This window comes from Elgaria multicarinata, chromosome 9, assembly GCF_023053635.1.
Source record: "Elgaria multicarinata webbii isolate HBS135686 ecotype San Diego chromosome 9, rElgMul1.1.pri, whole genome shotgun sequence".
Classification (NCBI taxonomy): Eukaryota; Metazoa; Chordata; class Lepidosauria; order Squamata; family Anguidae; genus Elgaria; species Elgaria multicarinata.
In genome coordinates this window covers 27,664,937-27,686,432 of record NC_086179.1, presented here as the reverse complement: position 1 = coordinate 27,686,432, position 21,496 = coordinate 27,664,937, and the positions used below count along the sequence as shown (strand labels likewise).

The following is a 21,496-nucleotide window of genomic DNA, read 5'->3' as shown; positions in this document are numbered from 1 at the left end:
TTTGCCCTGCAATTTCAAGAAGAAAAAGCAGGCGGACACATTTTAAATAATAAAAAAGCAAAGGTTTCGCCCCTTCCTCCTTGCAGCAAAGAATGGTCTACATATACATTTAAGTGAAGTTATAAAGGTGCATCATATGGCATATATTTTCCCCTTTGCTTTAATTAGCAAAGCCTGATATTAATTTTAGGTGATACGCTAGGTAAAAAAAACAAAAAAACAATCAAAGTCAAATTGCCGAGCAACCTCCATTTTGCTCAGTATGCAACCTCCATTTTGAAACTGAGATTATACTGCAAAGCACACAGCCACAAGATCTGGTCTAATTTTTGAACCTTTCTGTTTCTCCCCCATCCTGCTGCCTCTTATATCATCTAGCCTGATGAAGAACTCTGGAGAATTTGAAAGTTTACATAATCTTTTGTGGCATTTGGTTTGGTTTTTGTAAAGGTATTGCCCAACTGTGAATTGTGGAGCCCCCCCACCCCCGGTAGATTTTGATTTTTTTTTTACTCATGGACCAGTGTGACTATATTTGTTTTTTTTATTTTTCAGAGTTCACTTTTTAAAAATAAACATGAAAAATATTTTAAAATATACAGCTTAAAAGGAAAAAAATGATACATTAGGGAATATTGATAAAATTAAAAGAGACACTTTCCCCTGACTATGATTATACAAATTGCAGCGTTGATACAGCAGGTCCCTGTCACATCAGCTTTAACTGTTCCTGTTTCTCTGCAACAGTTTCTTTAATGAACTTCTCCCCAACCCCAGCTTCTATGATCCTAATTATAAAAAGAACCGATCAGAAGTTTTCATGTATTTCTGTTGATATCCGCAAGGTAACTCCCTAAAACAAATAGGAAATAACAACCAAACATCAGCAACTGATCACAATTACTCACTTCACAAGCGTGAGGAGCTGGACAAACAGGGTGTGAATACAGATGCAGACAGAGATGTGAACACACTTGGGAGTTCACAGGAAAAGGTTCATTTCATTTAGTGTTTGAGGATAAATGAGCCCCAGTCTTAAATAAATGTCAAGTCTGACCAAAGCTAATAAAACTGACACCCCAATCCTAAAACAGAGTAGCTGAAATTCAAAGGCCTACATAGGCACAGCGATGGCCAACAGAGTTCCTCACACGCTCACGTCTACTGACACAGCTGGCAATGAGGCCTGGGTTTGGGCAGTAAGTTTTCAGAAACTTGAATGTGTTTGAAAACTGCTGTGTAAGACATTTCTTCTTTGTTTTTTCTTGTGTTCTGCCATCATTTCTGGACAAACAAGTTTTGAAGACTTTCTAAACACTACAACCTCACCACCAGAAACCCTGCTACCTTGGACATGTTCCACTACATCCCTGCATTATCTGCATGGGGCCAATTCACATTTGCAGTAGCCCTCACACAAATGCCTCAAGAATGTGCAGAGGCCCCTGAGCTTGAGCATGGGCAGCATCCACACGAAGGAGCTATTTGCAGTTATCAGCACGTCCTTGACGGAGAGCTCCAAGCACTACCAATCAAAAAAACATTGTGCAGCTATCCAGTCTTTTCCACCTTACTAGCCATTTTGTGGAAAGAAAGAAGGTGGAAGAAACAGTGGGAAAACATTACAGATTTAAAAGTGGAAGGCATCATCATCTGAACCCCCTGAAAAATTCCATGAGTGAGGCAGGGCAGTGGCATGATAAAACAACTCACCTGGAAGCTGGCATGTGACCCTAATATAAGTTAGGGCAACATTCTGGATTCAAGCCACCTGGCTATTTTTTCTTCAAAATAAACATGCTTCTTAAAAAGCATGTTTACCATGATGTATAGCTTGGCCCTTCTTTGTTGATTTGTCCAAAAATGAAACCATCTATTCATCACACTCACCTGAAAATCTCCGATGAAAGTTAAGAAGAAGAAGACAAAACCAAAGGCTACTGTCCATTCGCAAATTGCACTCACAAAATGATACACATAGTCCTAGTGAAAAGAAGAAGAAATAATAATAATAATAATAATAATAATAATAATAATAATAATAATAATAATAAAAAATCCCAAGCACTAAACAGACTCAAATGGCAAACAGAAGGAAAGTATACAGACATCAATTGATGAAGATGCCAGGAGCACAGTTTTGTAAAAAGAGGATGTCTTTTTCTTTTCTTATAAAAGGATCTTTGATTTAGCAGAGGCTCCTATCAGTAGAACAGGGAAGGAGGTGATTTTTTATTATTCCCTTACACCTCCAGCCCTGTCCATGGCCACCTCTCATGCTGTTCTGAACGGGCCCTCTGGAGCAGATTTGGGGGGGCAGGGAGGGATGCAGGGAGGAAGAGGGATCGCCAAAATCACCTCCTTTCCCGTGGACAGAAGCCTGTGTTTGATCAAAGTCCCTTCTGTCAGTAGACTTACTGGATCAAACTCTTATTTACTGCATTTATATTGGATGCCATCAATGTCTCTTCTCTGGGCACCTCACAGAACAAACAAAATAGAATATTATAATACAAAACATTGTATCTGGAGAAGTTCATTTTTTAAATTAAAAATTAAGCTCTTTAGATTATCAAGAATCTTTACATGAAAGAATTAAAAATGATCCACTGAGGCTAACACTTCCTTGCTAATCCTTGCTTTTGTTGTTTTGAATTATTTTATTCCTGCTTCTTTCTCAAATGGGTATTTTTAGATTTTTTTTAAAAAAAAATGTCTTGCAAAATAAGCCACATTTCAAGATGTCTTCTGTGAGAAGTTTCTTTAAATAAAACAAAACAAAAACATTCTGACAAACACCGTCCTGCACAACATGTGACCTGCCAAGCTGAACACAACCCGCCAGCCATGGTGGCTTTGCTGGAGGCTTGATAAAATTCCTGCTTTTGCTGCCTGCCGGGGGCTGCAGAAACAGTGGGCCTGTCACGCACACAGCTGGCAGACATCATTTGGCTTTGTAGGTCACAAGTTGTGCAGGCCTGATGTCACGGAAAGCAATGGTGTATGTTACAACAAGTGGGGTAACTCTGCCTCAAAGTCTCATTTCAGAAAGACAATACCGAAGGGTCCTCTGGTTGATGGTATCAAAAGCCATTGAGAGGTTCAGGAGAACCACCGGGTTTCCACTTCTCCCACCTATTCCCTAGCGAAAATCACCTACTAGGGCAACCAAGGCTGTTTCCATCCTGAACCATATGTAGAACCAGGTTGGAAAGGATCTAAATAACCACTGTCCTCCAAGATCACCTAGAGCTCGCAGGACCCCACTCGTTCTAGGCTCTTGCTCAAAAATGGTAATTTTGAGACTGGGTGATCTATTTTCCACAGCCAATAGATCTAAATTTGGCTTCTTCTGTAATGGTTTTGCCACTGCCTCATGGCAGAGTCCAAACAACTCTAGAAGCACAAAGTGTATCCCTCACAGAAGTCACACATCACACTGCACGAGATATGTATGAGACTCTTCTTCAGAGTTTACACAAGAAACACAAAAAAGAAATCAAAGTCTTTTGTGCTTCTCTCCCCACTTTGGATCATCGCTCTAATTATTCTGACATAGCCATTCCAGTCCATTGCGACTAAACCCAGAGTGGAAATCTGTGTATTTCAGTTTAAATGGTTTGTGGATTTTCAGTATAAGCTTAATAAGGATCAAAAGCCTATACCAGGAATCATGATAAAAGGTCTAATGGGACACAAATGGAAGAGACAGGCTTGTTTGCTGCCAATATAGAACACCTGTCTCAATAAAAAGACCCTCTAATAATGCAAACACTGCATACAAATGTATTGTTAAAAAAGTAGAATCATTAAGCATTACCTTCACAGCTGTCTTTCCACTGTACTAGGTAAAGTGACATGTTTACACACTATTACAAGACAGTGTAACAAGATACAGGCCCAGTTACTTTGTGGGATTCATAAGAAAAGTGCTCCCTCTTGTGGTATCGCATGCCCACAGAAATAGCATTTCTAAAAAATTGCCATTTTCAGAGGGGTAGCCATGTTAATCTGTTGCAGCAAAAACAACCAAAAGTCTCCTGGCATCTTAATGAACAACTGCAGAAAGGGTGCTGATGTCGGAAAAGAGGATTTATGCCACAGAGGCCCCTGGGATATGTGCCAGCAGCAGCCTGGTGGACTGAAAGGGACTGAGGGAAAGACAGGCCATGGGGAATTGCTGAGTGGGTGATTGTCTATTGGGAGTAAGGCGTAAGCCACTCACCAATACTGGCTTGTCAGGGTGGCTTAGCGTGACATGCGAACTCGCCCTCTGTCTCCAACTAGAACCACCTGCATTTCCACACCTGGGTGGGGGGAGGAAGATAAACCCCTCTCCAAAACAGTCTCTGGCTACTTCCTTGTCAGAACAATGTATTAGCATGTTCAAGGCTCCAACTGGGCATACCTCAGGCACCCTACACTGCCAGAAAAAACAATCTCAAAATTCTTAAGAGTCACGAAATATCTTGAGGGAATTTGGAAACAGTTCCTAGAATATGTATTCTCTAAGGGGGGGTGGAAAACCACCACCAGAAGAAACAATGAGATTTTGGAAGCAGGAATAGATCCCGAAGGGTGGAGGGGAGCACTTATGATATGTTATGTGATTATGTAAAATTAGATAATTATAATTGTGGAATTATAAGCAATTTATGTTTTGATTTATGTGTTAATTAGTATTATGTGGTTGTATTTTAAGATGTGAAATTAATAATAATAAAAAATAATAATAAAAAATTAAAAAAAGAGTCATGAAATATCGACCTGTAAGAGAGACCGCAAGGACATCCCCCACCCAAAGAAAAACTTTACAATATAAATGCAGCAAGCTACTCAGCAGCTTTTTAATGACTATTAGCAACCCAAATTCAAAATGGCTTTTGGTCTTGTGCAATTTATGTCATCATCTTGCTGAAGGAATTGTGTGCCGCTTCAAACTCACTCATCAACAAACTTTGTCATTTCCTACTTTGCCTACTTTGTTAAATAGCGCTTGAACGGCTGGCTTAACTGGCAGAAAGGTTAAAATGTTTTACCTAGTGAAGTTTTACCTTTTCACCTGGATTCCAATCTATTTTTGTTATGGTTATTAGCGAAGCACATGCAATCACTAGAAAAGAAGGGTTAAAAGGAAATAACTGATTTGAAATGTAATACTATAAATATGCTATTCTTTGTCTGTCAAACTGAACCTTAATGAAGGCAATATATAATTATTCACATAGGGGAATGGAACAATCAGTGGAGGCCTACACAGATGAACACAAGGTAACTTGAATTCTAAAGGTACTTGCTGCTGATGTTATATACTTTTGATTTTAGCATTTATATAACCATGGACTTTCAGTGCTTGGTCATCTCAGTAAGTGCACAGGAACAGGAAACACAGATGAAATCAGTATTTTGCTTAGCCTTGAGAAATAACATCCAGATATTTCAAGTCTGGTCATGGGTTTTTAATTTCAGTATTAAAATTGCTGATAATTTTTATTTTTAAGGGATGTTAAAGTTCTCTAAAATAATATGCGCTGAAGGGTGGGAAGTCACATGTCACTCCAGGAACTTTCATCATAACCAAATACAGGGTCACACATGCAATTTTCAGAGGAAAAATTCTGTTCGCAGAACTGTTTCAATATAGCTGGCATATGCTACTGTACAGCTGTGATGAGCCTTTCACCATTCATCTTTCAAGGACACAGGTATTTGTGTGCCAAAATTTAGCCTTATGTGTATAACATAACTTTATTTGAACAGTACTGCAATGTAGCTCACTGAACACATGTTTCTATTTAGGATTACAGGCTTCTACATCCAAATCATTCCTCCAAGAAAACAAGCAACTGAAGACACTTTAAAAGACTTCTTACATTTGGGGAACAGCATATTTACACTACCCAAGTATTTCGGAGTTCATTAGCAATGTGGGGAATCAGTAACTTCACTTTGGCTACGTTAAGTGCAATGATTTGTAAATCTTATGGACTTTAGTCCTGTAGTCTCATGGTAGGTACCTCAGATCTCTGTGACTGAGTTCACACGATTGCTGCAGCTCATCATGGGTTATTTAAGCACTGACGAACTGTGGCACCTATTGACACCATCATGAAAATTCAATCTGTGTTGTCCAACCCCAGGGACCACGGGTTGTGTGCAGGATAAAACAACCCTTACAGAACCCCATGTCCTGTTTTAAGGTTATGCGAGAATTGTTTAACCCTCACATAACTCATGGTCCTTGAGTATGAATGATACAAGGTGCAGTCACAGCCTGAATATTCAAAATGACCCCTGGCTTAAGCCACTATGGGCTGTTTGATCATGCGAACCAGCCCAGAGTCCGTCATGAATTGCGTAACTCCATCCAACCTTAGTTAATAACTAACATTAGCAAACAGCCTTTTATTATACAGATATTCTTTTCCATCATTTTCAGTTCAAATCTACCTATATGTCCTTGATCATATAGCCAAATCTGAAATGGAAACAAGTTCAAAGGCTGATACCTCAGAAGAAGTGATCCTGACATTCACCTTACTCAAATAATATGGCTGTAATCTTAAAAATTCCTGCTCTCAAGTAGTCTGTTTAACTCCAAGGAAGATTAAAGATCTTGAAAGTAATGGAAGAAAAATGTTATTTTATCTATTATTATTATTATTATTATTATTATTATTATTATTATTATTTTATTTATATAGCACCATCAATGTACATGGTGCTGTACAGATAACACAGTAAAAGTATTAGAAGAACCAAACACAATATGAATGGGAAGCTGTAGAACACAATAAAATACTAAAAAAAAAGGATACTGGGAAAGAGAGCTACCGAAGTCATTATAGAGAGGAACAGCCTTGTGTGACATGTACATGGCGTGCTCCATTGTGGGCGTGACCGGTAAGAAATGACTGTCTGAAGCACAATATACAGAGCACCACAGATAAAAGCCACAAGAGCTCCTCCATCATGGACAGCAGGAACCGCTAACTCCTGAAAAAAACAATTGGGAAACCATTACTTACTATGCACAGTAGATAAACATTCAAGGACATATTGGCTTTGTTTTAATAAACAAATTGATAACACAGTATTTGGAAGAGCTCAGTTCCTATATCACACCGGGAAATCAAGACTGCTACCTCTCCAAACCAAAATTGTTTGTGTGTGTATGTGGTGGGGAATACTTGCTCCAATAAATGCAGGTGCAGATTAAAGTGCACCTGACGGCATTGCAGTTGTTACCCACGAGACAAGGACTGATGATCAGCTATCTGGGGATGAAGTCCAAAGGAAGTGTGGGATGCAGGGTCAGTTGCACAGCAAGTGCACTAAATAAGCACATCTGGGCCCCTTCCACACGCCGCACTGAAGGCACATGCATGCACCCCCAGTACGACCCCAAAATGATGGTGTAGACGGCAGCTGAAGAGACGGAGGAGGTGGCAGCTGGGGAACCGGCCGCGTCCTGGCCGCCGCCTCTCCGCCAGCCTCCTGCTGCCGGGGTAAGAGCGACCCGAGTTGGAGAGCTCGGCTTCCGCTTCCACCGAGCTCTCCAACCCGGGTGGCTCTTTCGCCGGCAGCAGGAGGCCAGCGGGGAGTTGGGCTCGGCGGCAAGGACTCACCAGCGAAGCCGCCAAGCCCTGGGAACTTTTCGCCACCGCCTCTTCCTCCGTCTCTTCTGAACAGGTGTCTACACTAGGAGTTTCAGGGCGCCCTGAAGCGCCTTCAGGGCACCCCGACGACTGTGTGTAGACAGGCCCCCCATCACTTATGTAAGTCCTCTGCAGATATGCCCTTAATTTTTATTGGCCAGTGCCTAACAACTGTTTAGAAGAGGCAGCTTTCCTAATCACTAACAACAGGAAAGTGTGTGTGTGTGTGTGTGTGTGTGTGTGTGTGAGAGAGAGAGAGAGCAAGAGAGAGAGAGAACGAACCCAAAAAACAGAATGGAATTATGTGAGCTTCTTGATGCACTGCATTGCCACTGCTTTGCTGCTAAACCCTGCAGTTTCGCTGCTGGGGTGGGGTGGGGTGGGTAATACCAATGGCGGCCATTCGGCTTGCCAGGCCTGCCTTCTGTGCAGCTTCTGGTGACTAATCAGGGATTGCCTTCCGCCCTGGAATGACCCCAGCCCAATACCTGAGTGAGGTCACATGGCAGAAGGGCTGTGGTGACCTCACTTTGAAGAAAAAAGTCAGGATAAGTCCCCGAATTTTTAGAAGCGCAGCTTCATATAGATGTCCCATGGTGGCTGTGAATTGGCGTCTGCGTCGTATAACCAGCGCAACCCCACTGCGCAGCCAAGAAGGGGCTTAGATGTATAGACAGCCCCTCGAGTAGGTGTTTGAAAGTGAGGTCTACCTCAAAGTGAATGGTTTATCTAATTAATTAAATGGATACCAACAAGTTATTAGAAAATAATTTCATAGTTTTCAAGACAATGGAGATGTATTTAATAGGCCCACAAGTCTCATCTGTCTAATTTTCCAAGACCTCTTTATACTAGAAATCTAAAGTGGTTTATTATGTAGTCCCGGTCTTCTCATTCCAGGAATCCTGAGAATTACAGTTCTGTGAAGAGGATAGATTTCTCTAACAAAATCTTTTGCATCCCCAGGAAACAATTTTTACAAGGGCTTTGGGGGCTGTGCGTGCGTGTAGTCTTATTAATTTTAAATACTTGGCCATAACAGTCTGTTTCTTACATGCAGCTGTATCCTTTAATCTTGGTTTTATTTACTAAAAAGTCAACTATATTTATGTCATAGTTTGCAATAGAGTTTATACAACAGTTCATATTTTAGAGACAGAGAAAGTCCAAGAAAAATCACTTTATAGCTTCTTCATTCCTACCCTACCTAAAAGTCAACCCAATCCAATTTTATTTTGCCTTCTTCATGTTCCCTTATAAATGGCTCCCACTACTTTATAATAAATAAGCTTTCTGTAGTCGGAAAGGCAGAATATACAATTATATAGAGTCATTCATGTAACCTGTTAGAACAAAGAATTATAGATATCTCATCTTTGCTTGGATCCCAATCCCCAAAAGTACTACACTGATGCAATTACTGCTTACTATTATTAACCTACTGGAACACCAAGGATTTGACTGGAAAATATGTTAAGGAGGCATGTGACATCTCACATTCTATTAAAATATACAGCTCTTTAAATCAATCTAGGTTTTGTATAAGAGATGAATCAAAGCTAGTTACCATGTCACCACAGTAGCATGGAATAACACAAAGTACTTAAACATGCTATCTGGATACTATCGGAAATTATTTCACAAGTACAGGATGTTACATGACATTCCAACAACAGTTTCCCCTCCTTTGGGAGCAGATTTCTTATATTAGGCTGAAACAGTCATTAAGAACACAGAAGTGATGGCAGAATAATTGATTTGGATGGACTGTTGTTCTTCACACTGTTGGTCTTAGAGTGGATCTCTCCAGGCATAAGGGATTGAAAAGAAATAATGGAACATAAATCCCTTTTCTCAAAACCTTCCATATCGCTCCAGCACAGACAAAACTACACAGAGTAATCAGGCCCTTGTTTTCTATATTTATTTTATACTGTTGAGAAATTATTTTCTCTAGAATAACCATGGCTTGGTGATTTAAGATTCTGGCTTCAAAATCAGAGGGTGTGTTTTGGTTCTTGTACTTTCTGGTTGACCTTGAGTAACTTGCTAAACCTTGCTCTGAAGAACGTTTGCATCTTTACTGCAGAATTAATAACCTCTTTCTCTCTCCTTTCCTATTTATTCTATAAGTTCTTACAATGTGTAAGGTCTTGGCACAGCCTCTAAACACAAATAAAACAAAATGTCAGGATGTGAAGGAGGATTCTGATTGCCTATTTGCTAATTCCATATTGCTGCATCTTTATTATAAAAGAAAGGCAAAAATCTAGCAATATAATCCAGACATTTTACTAAAAGAGGCAACCAATGGAACTGTGTCTTTGACAGGAGGCCATTACAAGTTCCAATCCAGAATCAGAAGTAAAACCTTTTTACGTAGCCTGTATCACACTGTGTTGTTCCCAACACATATTCCTGGTAGACTGGATTTCATGATCCTATTTCATTACAAGCCATCCTTTAAAAAACACTAGTTTTCTCCTCTAGTTTTCACATTTATTCATTAATTACCATTCCTACTCTGTGTAACTCTGAAAACCTGAACATAAAAGGACGATGTTTTGAAAACAATGGAACAAGTATTGCTAACATTAGCTGTTTGGATTGCCTATTAAAAGTGTGGGTGGGTGACACTGCTTTAGCGGTTCCACTTCTACTTCTTGGGCAAGTTCCGTTCCGTAGAATTTGTCCTGTAAGGTGCTAAAAAGTTCCCTCTCATATGTCATTTAACTTCTACTTTAAGATGTCGGGAGACACCACAAGAGGATTTGGAGTTTAGTGTCATCAATATGAAGATAACACCCAGTTTTTTCCCTTCTCCTAAAACCCTAGTGAGATTCTGGGGTCTCTGAACAGGTATCTGGAATCAATAATAAGGCTGGGGGAGAACCAAGAAATGGAAGCTAAATCCAGATAAGACAGATGTTGATAGCTGTCAAGTCTGTAAGGAATTGGTGGATTGTCTGTTCTGAGAGACCTTCTTCCATATATCCCCATCCCGTTTTCTTTAAGTCTTCAGAAGAGACCCTGTTGAGGGTGAGGGTGCCACCAGTGACTGAGGTTCAGCAGATAGTAACTAGATCTATGGCTGTATCTGTATTAGTGACATTTCTTTGGGAACAATAAAAAAAATAATTAAAAAAATATTTTGGGAACTCTCTGCCCTGCGAAGCTCGCATGGGCACTGTGCTTCTATCATATAAGAAGCTGACAAATGCCCTATTCAGGTGTTATTACTCCACGCAACTAATAACACGTGGTAAGAAAGCAAAGTCGCATGTACTGGCTTTGCCCCCACATCCCCTGCTGGTCTCACTCCCATGCTCTTCATGCTTTGGAAGCATGTCTGCAGATGGGAAACCTGCCGGAAACACACAGGCTGTCCCTATGAGTTGGTACTCTGTTTCAGCAGGCGTCCCCTGTGTACACATGCCCCCAAAGCATGGCCAGTTTGGGGGTAGAACTGGCAGGGGATGCAAAGGTGGGGCTAGACATGTGGTCCCACTCACTAGACATGTGGTCCCACTTATCATTTGGAGTAATAATATCTGAATAGGGCTTCAGATGATGCTTTTTAGGAGGACTTTTACCTCTGGATGATGGGATAATTGGAGTGCTCCATGCAGTAACAATCCTGATTCTTGGCACTTGATTTGCATTGAGTTGTTTTTAAGGACTGATCTTAGAATGCGTTTAGTTTTTAGTATAAAATGTATAATGCTCTCCTGCTTGTGCATTACCGGTGATCAGCTGGTTGGTCACTGTGTGAACAGAATGCTGGTCTCGATGGGCCCTTGGTCTGATCCAGTATGGTTCTTCTGATGTTCTTCTATGATATTCTTATAATATTATTCTTATGATATTCTGTGGAATTCCCTGCCTCTGGAGGTCAGGCAGGCTCCAACCTTGTACTCCTTTTGGCGCCTCCTGAAAACATCTTTATTCCAAGAAGCCTTTGTTTAACATGCAGCCTTGGATTTCTGTTTTTTGCTTCTTTTTAAATTTTGTTTTAACTGTTTTATTCTGTTTTTATTTTCATTTTACCTTGTACACCTCTCCAAAATTTTTCAATAGGGAGCGGTATATAAATATTCTAAATAAATAAATAATAATAATATTCTTAGTTACTTATACTACACTTGAAGTGGAATATCAATTTAATAAAGCAAGAAGTGTTTGGACCTACCTGAAAGCTTGCAACAATGCCCATTCCAATACAACCCACCACTCCAACACACAGTGTCATTAAATTGAAATAAGGGTTAATAAAATGGGTCACTTCATTTTGCTGCTTTACAATTAAATACCTTGTATACATCGTAACTGCACCTAAAAAAGTGAGAAAACAAAAATATATATTCAGAAACTGGACTAAAAGCAATTCGTCCAACACAAGAACTCAGTTTCATCCTGATTACACAGTGAAGAAGAAAAATATACTCCTTCATCCTACTTAGGTAATGAACATGTTACACAGTGTTCTTCAGAGTAATACAATGAGCAAAAAAATGGCGGCCTCAAATATTTATAGACAAAAAAGTCAGTTACCCAATATTCTGTCCCACTCTTGGGTGATCAAGAAACAGAACTCAGGGCAAGGCTAAGCAGATGGAGAGATGGAGTTATGCAAAACTGATTCTCAATGGCTGGTGTCACCTGAGGTGGGGGCTAAATGTGCTTCCTAACCCTATGATGTCCCCAAGTGCACTCCCCCATAGGTAAACGGTTACCATTCCATCCTATGGGAGAAAAGCAAACTATATTGATTAATTAATAGGTGTATAACCTATATCCCCCCTCCAAAGAAACCCAAGGTGGTTAACATTTTTTTTAGAAAAACCAGATCACAATACTAGATAAAACAATGGAACTACATAAAACCTAAACAGAATACTAAACCACAAGTGACCAAAGCAGCAGAAAGAAAAAATAACAGTCAGGCCTATCGGTCAAGACAGCCTACTCCTCCCAATTTTTACTTTTTAAAATATTTTCTCACTGTCAAAGTGAAGAGGGAACCTCTAGCTGCTGCCATCTTAATTTCCCATGAAAGCCTCCGAGGCAGGTTACTTGTCCTTTGTCACTAGCCAGACTCACTGACAACAGTTGACAACAAAAGATATGCAACAATAAAAAAGACAGGCCAACATGCAGAGTGTACTTTAGCTCTTTTAGCAAGTGACATGGAGCGGTGGTGATGATTTTGTAGGCTCATTGTGCCTTATTTGCCACATCATCCTTCTTAGGGATTTTCAAAACAAAATTTGTTCTCTGATTTATGCAGCCTCACTGCAGTTTATAGTTTTAAACTTATAAAATAGTGCTTTAGAAAGAGACACTGCTTGGTCTTAACTCTTCCTCACCCACTCTGCTTTTGAGACCTGGCCTCTCTCCTTCTCTCTAATAGTGTCAGTATGGTCATTTTTTAGAGATTTGTTACAAAAAGCCTACTTAGTTTTGCAGCATCTCCAGTGCCAGGCATTAGAAATTACCCTGAATGAAATTTATAAAGATAGCATGTATGTTAATGATTTACTTTACGATTACTGCTCTAGGCTCATGTCTGGCGGTTAGCGCCACAACAGTTTGGGGGAAGGGGATATGTTCTATTTTTCATGGTTGTACCTGTTTGAAAATAAATGCTAGCTTTATCGAGAACTGTTTTTACTCAAACAAGTCTAGAGTTGAGGCAGACTAGAATGTTAATAAATAAATATGTATAAACTCAGACATACCTACCTAGGAATGCAGAAACATTAATCATAAATCCAAAGATACCACTTTCTGGAGGTTTTGCTCCTGTATCACTAACACAAATGAAAAAAACACAAACACACAATTTTAACATACAAAAAATTACATTGAATAAAATCAATTATAATTAAATTTGCTACATTTTTAGAAGGCAGGCTGATTTTATACCATGTTTTGTCCATACTCCAAAAATAAAGAAGGCAAACCACTTTGCTACCCAAATCAGAGAAACGCTTATGAAGGCAAAAGCCTGATCAGCTAGTGAATAATAAACTGAAACTAATTATTAGTAAGTGAATCCCATTTTACTTATCTGAAATTGTGAATGTAGTAACTCATATTTTCTTCTTGTTTCAAAATTTTCTAATGCCAACACTTCATAGACTTTATCAGATCTCAATCCAGATATAAATGTGCCCATTCATACGAGTGGGATGTCCATAAACATTTGGGCACAGCTAACTATCCAAGAGGTGGCTAATTCGATCAGTCTTGACAGCACAAATCAATTCCTGATGGGAAAAGAGTGGGAAAGAAGTAACTGGATTCTGTTTCCCGCTATTCCAAACTGGCTATTGATTCTGTCAAAGCTGACAGTGCCACATAGCTGTTTGGCACTTAATTTACAGTTTCCGATCCATTGGTGGAAACTACATATTTAGTCCTAAGTGCGTGAAGCAAAGACACAAACCTGGGACTGAGTGCAAGGCATTTTTTGCATGCATGATTCCTAGTTTAGCAGGGCATATCCATACAGAAATCCGCCTCTGTGTGTGCTTGCTGAAATCTACAGAACGATCTTTCTATAGCAACCACACACCACCCTATGGAAGTAGGTTGGTTGAGGGACAAATGAGATACCCACAATTAGCTTCATGGTTGGAATGTCTATGAATTTGGAAGATAACAAGAGGACAAAATTTGAAAATGTTCCAGAATACCTCAGCACATTTTAAATATCCATGTTCTTTCTTGGAGAAAGCTGAACAGCAAGTATACAAAAAATAGTCGTAGGGCACCATCAGACGGGGGAGGGGGAATCACGTTTCACTACCATCACTTTGGTCTCTTGCTGCTATCCCACAATAACAATGAACAGTTTCCTCTTTCTTTACACAGGGAAAGAAAGCAGCAGCAACAACCACATGGCCCATTCAATGGGCATTTTTATTGTGATGCTTTTCCTTCACACAACGGGAAATGGTGGCAAGTTCCGCTTTAAAAAAAACCACCGGATTTACCAGGATCTATTTTGTCACAGAAAGACAACCAGAAGGGGTGGGAGACACACGAGAGGTGGACGGTGTCGTCAAAACCACGCACGAAAAGCTGTGAGTGGCTAGTAACAAGCATGCGATAAAATGCTCGTCTGATCTCATAGAAAAAACTGCTCTCTCTAACGTTGGCAGTTATATTGATTGGGAACTTACACCTACTTCTGCAATCTCCACACCCAACTCTCCCATATTCAACCCTAACCTTCGGTTCACTGGCAACTACTAGGCAGCATACTGGTATGAAAAAATGCAACCTGTTACCATGACTATGGGCCAATTGACTAAGGGTCAAAATCCATGAGGAGATTTCACAACAGTTTCATCTTTAGCTAAAAACAGCCACGTGGGGCTCTGAATTGCATTGAAGCGGCAATGTTGAGGAAGAAAATACCCCGCCCCCCAAATTAGGGCATTGCTAGTCCAACCCAATCCAATGTAGAACAGCCACGATTGTTCTGAAGTAAAACACACACACACCGTGCAAGATTCAATCATAGATCTCCTGTGTCATGAGTAGTTTGGCTCCAAGTCAGAAAACAAACTCTGCCTGTGTTAACCATCAACTGGGTTCCTTATCTTTTTCAAAATTCAAGGTTCCTTCAGACACTTTTCAGAAACATCCTTATTTTAATCTTGTTTTCTTAAAGCATACATTCACAATTTAATTAGAATTATTCTCTGAATAACTTTATGGACAGCAGAAAGCTTATGTCCTAAGTGAACCACTTCTGACAAATCTGAAGTACTTCTGCAATTAGAGACTGGCCTCTACTATCTAAATACTATACTGAACTGTAATCACTTCAAAGGCTTTGAAGTGCACTAGGTAAGACGTGAATGGAATCTGCACATGCGACCAATGGACAAATTGAACTTTTTGTAGGAATACTTAATGTTTTAAGAGCTTTCCAAATAATTCAAATTGCGCTAAATATCATTCATTCTTATTTAAACCTTCTAAAACCAGGTTTTATGTATGAGTTAGAGAGTTTGAAAGAAATGTTACTCAAGAACATCTACAACATGCTTATATTTCAGTTTCACTGCTAAATTGCCCATACATAAAACATAATCAGGAAACAAAACATCTCATTTTGTAAATGTTTGCCTATACCTACTCAGGCTTTTAAACAGCCACATACTTGCCTGATAACCTCTGGCAAGTAAAAAATGCCTCCTGGTCGGGGTTGGGGAGAATTTCATCTGGTCTTCATTTTTAAGTGAACTGACATGAAGTAGCAGTTATCCTTTAGTTTTCACATGTCTCTGAATTTTAGGATGCAGTTCTTGTCATTAAAAATATGCACAAAATGCATATATTCATGGAAATGCATCAACAAATGTATATATTATTAGGGGAAAATACCTACAAAAATAATTATGGATTTTCATGGGAATTAAAAAAAGGTGGACCAATGGGGAAACAGGCCAGAAAAAACTTGTGAATAAACACATGAAAAACTGACATGGACTAGAAGTACTGATTCGTCCACCCTTACCTCCAGGTATCCACTTAGGGATACTCCAAATATTTTCTTTTCTTCTTTTTTAGACAAATGACTAATATAGTTGCATTAGACAAGTTAGTATTTACATTATTTGTGAGCAAGTAACGTTTCTCATCTTTTTGACAAAGTAGAGTTAAGTTAAAAGAAACCCAGTACCTAGATATGATCCAGAAAAATTAAAGAACATTTAAGTCCTACTGATTTCAGGGAAGAAGGTTAAGCATATGCTTAACTCCCCTTTTGAAATCAAAGCGGCTTAAATGAGCTTAGCTTTGGCTGAATCCTGTCTTTTGTTTTATAATTCTAAGGAAAAGAATACAGATGATATTAAAACCTTTGTACATAAAAACATATGATGACCCATGCTGTTTACACTCATTCGGTTTACACAGTGGCCACCTAGCTGCCTGTGGGAAACTCACAAGTAGAACTTGAGTGCCAACAGCACCCTACCATTCGTGTTCCACGGTGAATGGTGTACACAGACATGTTGCCTCTTATACTGCATTGGCTCAAATTAAAATTCCCCAGTGTACTTCTAATTCTCTTTTTATATTTAACATGTGATGTTAACCTACTGCTTTTCCTACCTTGTTGCTATTTTCGTTAGTAGTAGCCAATATTTAGTATGCAAACAGTAGTAAGAGGAAGTACTGTGATATTGTTCAAGTCATAAAATTTCAACCAGGGGAAAGTCCAGGGCAGGATCTACACTACTGCTTTAAAGCACTTTATAACAGTTTTGACAACTGTTGGAGCCCAGGACACACTCCATATACTGTTTTCAAAACTGTTATAAAGTGCTTTAAAGCAGTAGTGTAGATCTGGCCCAGGTTGCTACAGAGATTCGGCAGCTGCTGTTGAGGAGGATGCTAGAGAGACATGGCAGTTTTTTGCCAAAGATATATGGAGCATGTTTCTGTCAGATGAAATATGAGTATGTTTTAGTTAGTATATGTAATATTCAGATAACCCTGCCAAGAATTTCACAGAGCTCCCTCTCATCATGTAAATTCATGGACATGGAAGAAACTGGTCCTTTAAATACTGATCTGAAATCAAAAAGGTCCATTGCAACCTTTTAAGGAAAGTTATAGAAATGTGTTATATGATTATCAAAAACTGGTATGTCATTACTCATTAAGCATCATCAATCAGTGCACTTCCTTATAATTTGCTATAATATTCTATGCCTCAAAACCACATTTCTGTTACTTTCTGAATGGACTTCAGAACACTTTTTAAAATGAAATTTGTGAGTTATATTTGTGATTACAGAATACCATATGTTTATCATGGTTTGCAATTTTTAAAATTTCAAATAATAGAGGATTTCCAGTATGTGGTTTTGCACTTCTACCTTCCTTATCTCAGTGCAATTAAGCTTTAAAATGTTTACTATCTCAATAAAATCTATTTCCATCTCTACCATATGCTTGAAAATCAATAGAACAAAAGCCCAAGTTGGAAGTCTGTTTCCACTGTGTTAAGATGAAACACCACCAATCCAAAATTCCTGCTCCAAAATTCTTAGCTTTGGGGCAGATTCTGACAAAACATGTAATCCATATGGTTGAAATGAAGGTTAAGCAAGGTAAAATACTGCAAAGAAAAGTTGCAGTCAGTTTTGCATTTGTTCATCTTGTCTGGTTTTCCTCAATGTGGTGCCCACAGAGTCTGTGAGGCTCTTCTGTTCCTTCATCTTGCAATCATTTTTTTTTTCAGGATGGCTGGACACAGTGCAAACCACAGTGCTTGCTGAGGTTCCAACTGCTGGTCATCTGAACTCCACAGAGTGCCCATGGCCCCATGTGCAGAGGGAAGAGCAGTAGAGTGACTGTGGAGATGGGCAAATATGACAGTAGAGTTACCGGAGGGTTGTGGGTGGTAAATTAATGGTATGTGTGTATGTCCACACACACACACACGAGAGAGAGAGAGAGAGAGAGAGAGAGAGAGAGTTGAGCGATGATTCTGAGAGAAAAGGGTGTTTGGGGGAAGCTCACCAACTTACATGCACCTAAAGTTGTAATCCTAAATATACTTACCAGAAAGGATTTCTTATACAAATCACTGGAAATTACTTCTAAAGAAATGAGATTAGGGCTGGGCTGCAGTACTGTGCATACATAGAATCACGAGAGTTGGAAGGGGTCTTGCAGGCCATCTAATCTTGCACTTGGTATAGGAAATCTAGAGCTAGACCATGCCCCAACAGACGGCTGCCCAGCCTTTCCTGGCAGGTCTCCAGCAAGGCAGAGCCCACCACCCCTCTAAGTAAGTGGTTCCATTGTTGAATTGCTCTTATTTTGGAGTAACTGAAATCAGGTTATTAATACTGCAATCGTACATGTACTTCCTTGGGAATAAGTCTCCTCAAACACAATGGGTCTTACAGCGCAATCCTATATATGTGTACTAAGTGTGACTTACTCTCAGTAAGTGTGTAAAAGATTGCAGTGTTCATTCTGAGTAAACTTGTATAGGATTCTGTTAATTTCCAGTGATTTCAACAGAACTCGCCATTCTTTTAAACTGCAATCCTAAACCAGTTTAATAGGGAGTATAACTCCCATTGAAATCAAAGTAGCTTGGCAACTGGCAGAGGGCCATAGGAAATGGGCATCACGGGCCTTCATGGTGGCCAAGATGACGATTCTCCAAGGTTGGAAAGAAAAATCTACTCTCAGCCTGTTCACATGTGCGCGGGAGGGGCGAGGGAGGTAGAGGAACTATGCAGTAGAGAGGGATAGGAAAACCACTATAAGGTGGCTCGTCACACAACTGGTGCCCCATAGTTCACTTACCCTCCCCACTCTATGGCTGGCGTGACAACCATAGAGAAAGTCTGCACGAACTAGAGCATCACCAGATGTGGTGGATGCTGTTGGTGACTGTCTTTATGGTTGCAGGGATTTCCCTGCAGAGCGGCTGCTGCAAACTATGGGGAGCCTGACAGACAACACGCGAACCATTCTCACTGCCCGTTATCGCCACTGCAGAAGGTAGGAAGGGGGGTGGGTATCTTTACTCATCATGTGGGGAAGGAATACCCCACACACGACACACTAACCCACCACGATTCACAATTCTGAGCAATCCAGTGGGTTAGCATGACGTCTGAACAGGCCCTCTATCTATAGTACAATGAATAGAAGTCACACAGCTCTTCCAATTTTCAAAAGAACATACTATCACTGACAGCTCTGAATAAACACATCTGGTCACCGTACTTAGAACTATATGGACTGCTATATGATTGCATTGTTTTTGTTTTATTCATTCACTGTTTTGTTTTGTTTGTAGTTGTATATTTATATTTGTTTTGGTCATATATTATGGAATGTATTTTTGCAAGCTGTGTTACTGTAAGAAATTGTTAAAGATCTGAATAAAAAAAGGTTCATACGAAAAAAGAAGGAAGAAAGGAATCAGTGTGGCTTGCTTCCAAATAAACATGCTTAGGGACAAATTGTATGTATATTAAGGATCACATCCTTAAAACTTTGGAACTCCTCTCAAGTCTGGTTTACATATGCAACAAAATTAGACCATAGAGTGGTCTACACTATTTCAGGCTGCTATTGGGAGGCACCACTTTTGAATGTTCTCCCATGTTAAAAACGAAACTTAACTGCCTCCAAGTCAAGAATCAGCACCTCCAGATTGAACCAGTACAGTATAGTCTATTCCCACCTCCTTCTAGGCCAGTTTATACTATCATCAGAATCATGTGACCAAGTTTTCTTTCCTGACTGTACCACTTCGAGTTGCAGGTATAATGCTGCTTGCCTGAATACTCCCCGTTGGATTAAAACTCCCCTTATACAGAAAACTAGAATGCCAAGGGGAAAGGTTCAGCCTAGCCCTCTCCCAGACAGACTTGTCTTCTACATGCAGGGAGTTGTGCCCCCGCCCCTCTTGGGAGAACATTCAGACATCCTTCCCTTGCAGCCAGGGCCTGATTTGCTGGGACACGTGTAGACCAGGCAACCCTCCCCATTGGGTCCGATGCTCCAACTCGGCCAAGAGAAGGCGCCCTTTCCCCCCAGCCCCGCCTTCTTCCCTCACCTTATGTATGGGAAAAGCGGCTCCACATGGCCGGCGAGGACGGCGATCACGTAGGAGATGATGAAGGCGGCCGAAGACCAGGAGACCAACAGTGCTGGGATGAAGGCCGCTCCTCGCGTGAAGCAGGGCATCCTGCGCCACCAGGGGCTCCCCCGAGGGATCAACAGCTGCCTCTCCCCGCCGTGGCCAGACATGGAGGCAAAAGAGGCCGCGCGGGCTCACAGGGGTGACTAGCCGCCCAGCGAGTGAAGTCACAAAGCGCCTGAAGTCACAACACTTAAGTTAGGGGAGCTTCAGGCGGAGGCCAGCGGCGCGCCTGGCTTTTTGTCGCCTTCACACGTAACGTCTCCCCCCCCTTCGAAAAAAAACTCCCGTGGACGAACCAGGGCACGCACGACACGCTTTCTCCCGCTGTCGAGCCGTGGTTTTTTCACCCCCTTCTTCTTTTCACAGTTCAGTCGACCCTTTTTGGAAACATGGGGGAGAAAAGAAGAGGCAGCAGCGTTCTCGGTTTCTTCCTCCCACACAGCACACACCTGCAGAACGTTTTCTTCTTTTCCTCCCTCACAGTGTCCCTAGTCCGAACGTGACGGCGGAAAGACGCTGTTCTTCTCACCACCCGCAAGCGGGTTGCCCTCGCGTTCACCCTAGTTCCGTTCCACCCAACTTTCTTCCCAGCCCCACGTGAACCCTCCTCTCATAAAGAGAGCGGACTGTAAATCATTCAGATAAAACTCGCACTCAAGGCTTTTATTCCCCGCCTAACACAATCCGGGTGGTAGTTTTCACATAGAAGTTCCCCCTTGTTAAAGTTCACAGTCACACAGACACCTAAAGCCTGACGGCACTTTACAGACAAACACGTCTCCTAAGGCTCAACCACAAGGCGGAACTTTTCAGAATTCGGTTCACGACAACCTCAGCAAACTGAAGCAAAGGGTTCTTCCCCACCCTCTGCCGAGTTGCTTCCAGGACATTGTGCAATTCTGTAAACTAACCACACCACACCCTTTCCCCTCCCTCTCAAACTTATCACCCCGGGAGCCTGAGGAAAACGGTCCGCCTCGCTCCCTGAGGGAAGCAGTCTATCCTTTCACTTTCGCTTCGGTACTTAAAGGACCCTGCTTCCCCCCCCCCCCCCGCCCCTTTTTGTTTGGTTGTTCTTTTTGCTTGAGTTCTGGTTTTCTTTTACGGAAAGAGAAAAGAATTCCCATCTATAAATCAT

General features: G+C 40.7%; 1 protein-coding gene across 3 annotated transcripts; it reads right to left on the bottom strand.

Annotated features, from left to right (window-relative positions):
• Positions 1-604: 604 nt before the first annotated feature.
• DRAM1 (DNA damage regulated autophagy modulator 1) lies at positions 605-20,979 on the bottom strand. Of its 3 annotated transcripts, XM_063133381.1 has the most exons (7): positions 20,272-20,975; positions 13,401-13,468; positions 11,848-11,990; positions 6,819-6,996; positions 5,055-5,113; positions 1,891-1,983; positions 605-853 (listed from the first exon to the last, which is right to left on the bottom strand). In XM_063133381.1, the coding sequence occupies exons 1-7, from the start codon at positions 20,463-20,465 to the stop codon at positions 809-811; spliced, it is 780 nt and encodes a 259-aa protein (XP_062989451.1). In that variant the 5' UTR covers positions 20,466-20,975; the 3' UTR covers positions 605-808. The 3 variants fall into 3 exon arrangements, with proteins under 3 accessions (XP_062989451.1, XP_062989453.1, XP_062989454.1); XM_063133383.1 differs by lacking the exon at positions 5,055-5,113 and having other exon boundaries at positions 6,835-6,996; positions 20,272-20,977; XM_063133384.1 differs by lacking the exon at positions 605-853 and having other exon boundaries at positions 1,959-1,983; positions 5,040-5,113; positions 20,272-20,979.
• Positions 20,980-21,496: the final 517 nt, after the last annotated feature.

Bases quoted from the DNA above. Each gene is read 5' to 3' on its own strand.
- DRAM1 (XM_063133381.1), bottom strand. From the start codon at position 20,465: ATGTCTGGCCACGGCGGGGAGAGGCAGCTGTTGATCCCTCGGGGGAGC. The intron at 13,469-20,271 runs GTGAGGGAAGAA...CATTTGTGTTAG, and splicing joins CCGCTTTTCCCATACATAAG to TGATACAGGAGCAAAACCTC. The intron at 6,997-11,847 runs GTAGGTCCAAAC...TGTTTTTTTCAG, and splicing joins GCATTGTTGCAAGCTTTCAG to GAGTTAGCGGTTCCTGCTGT.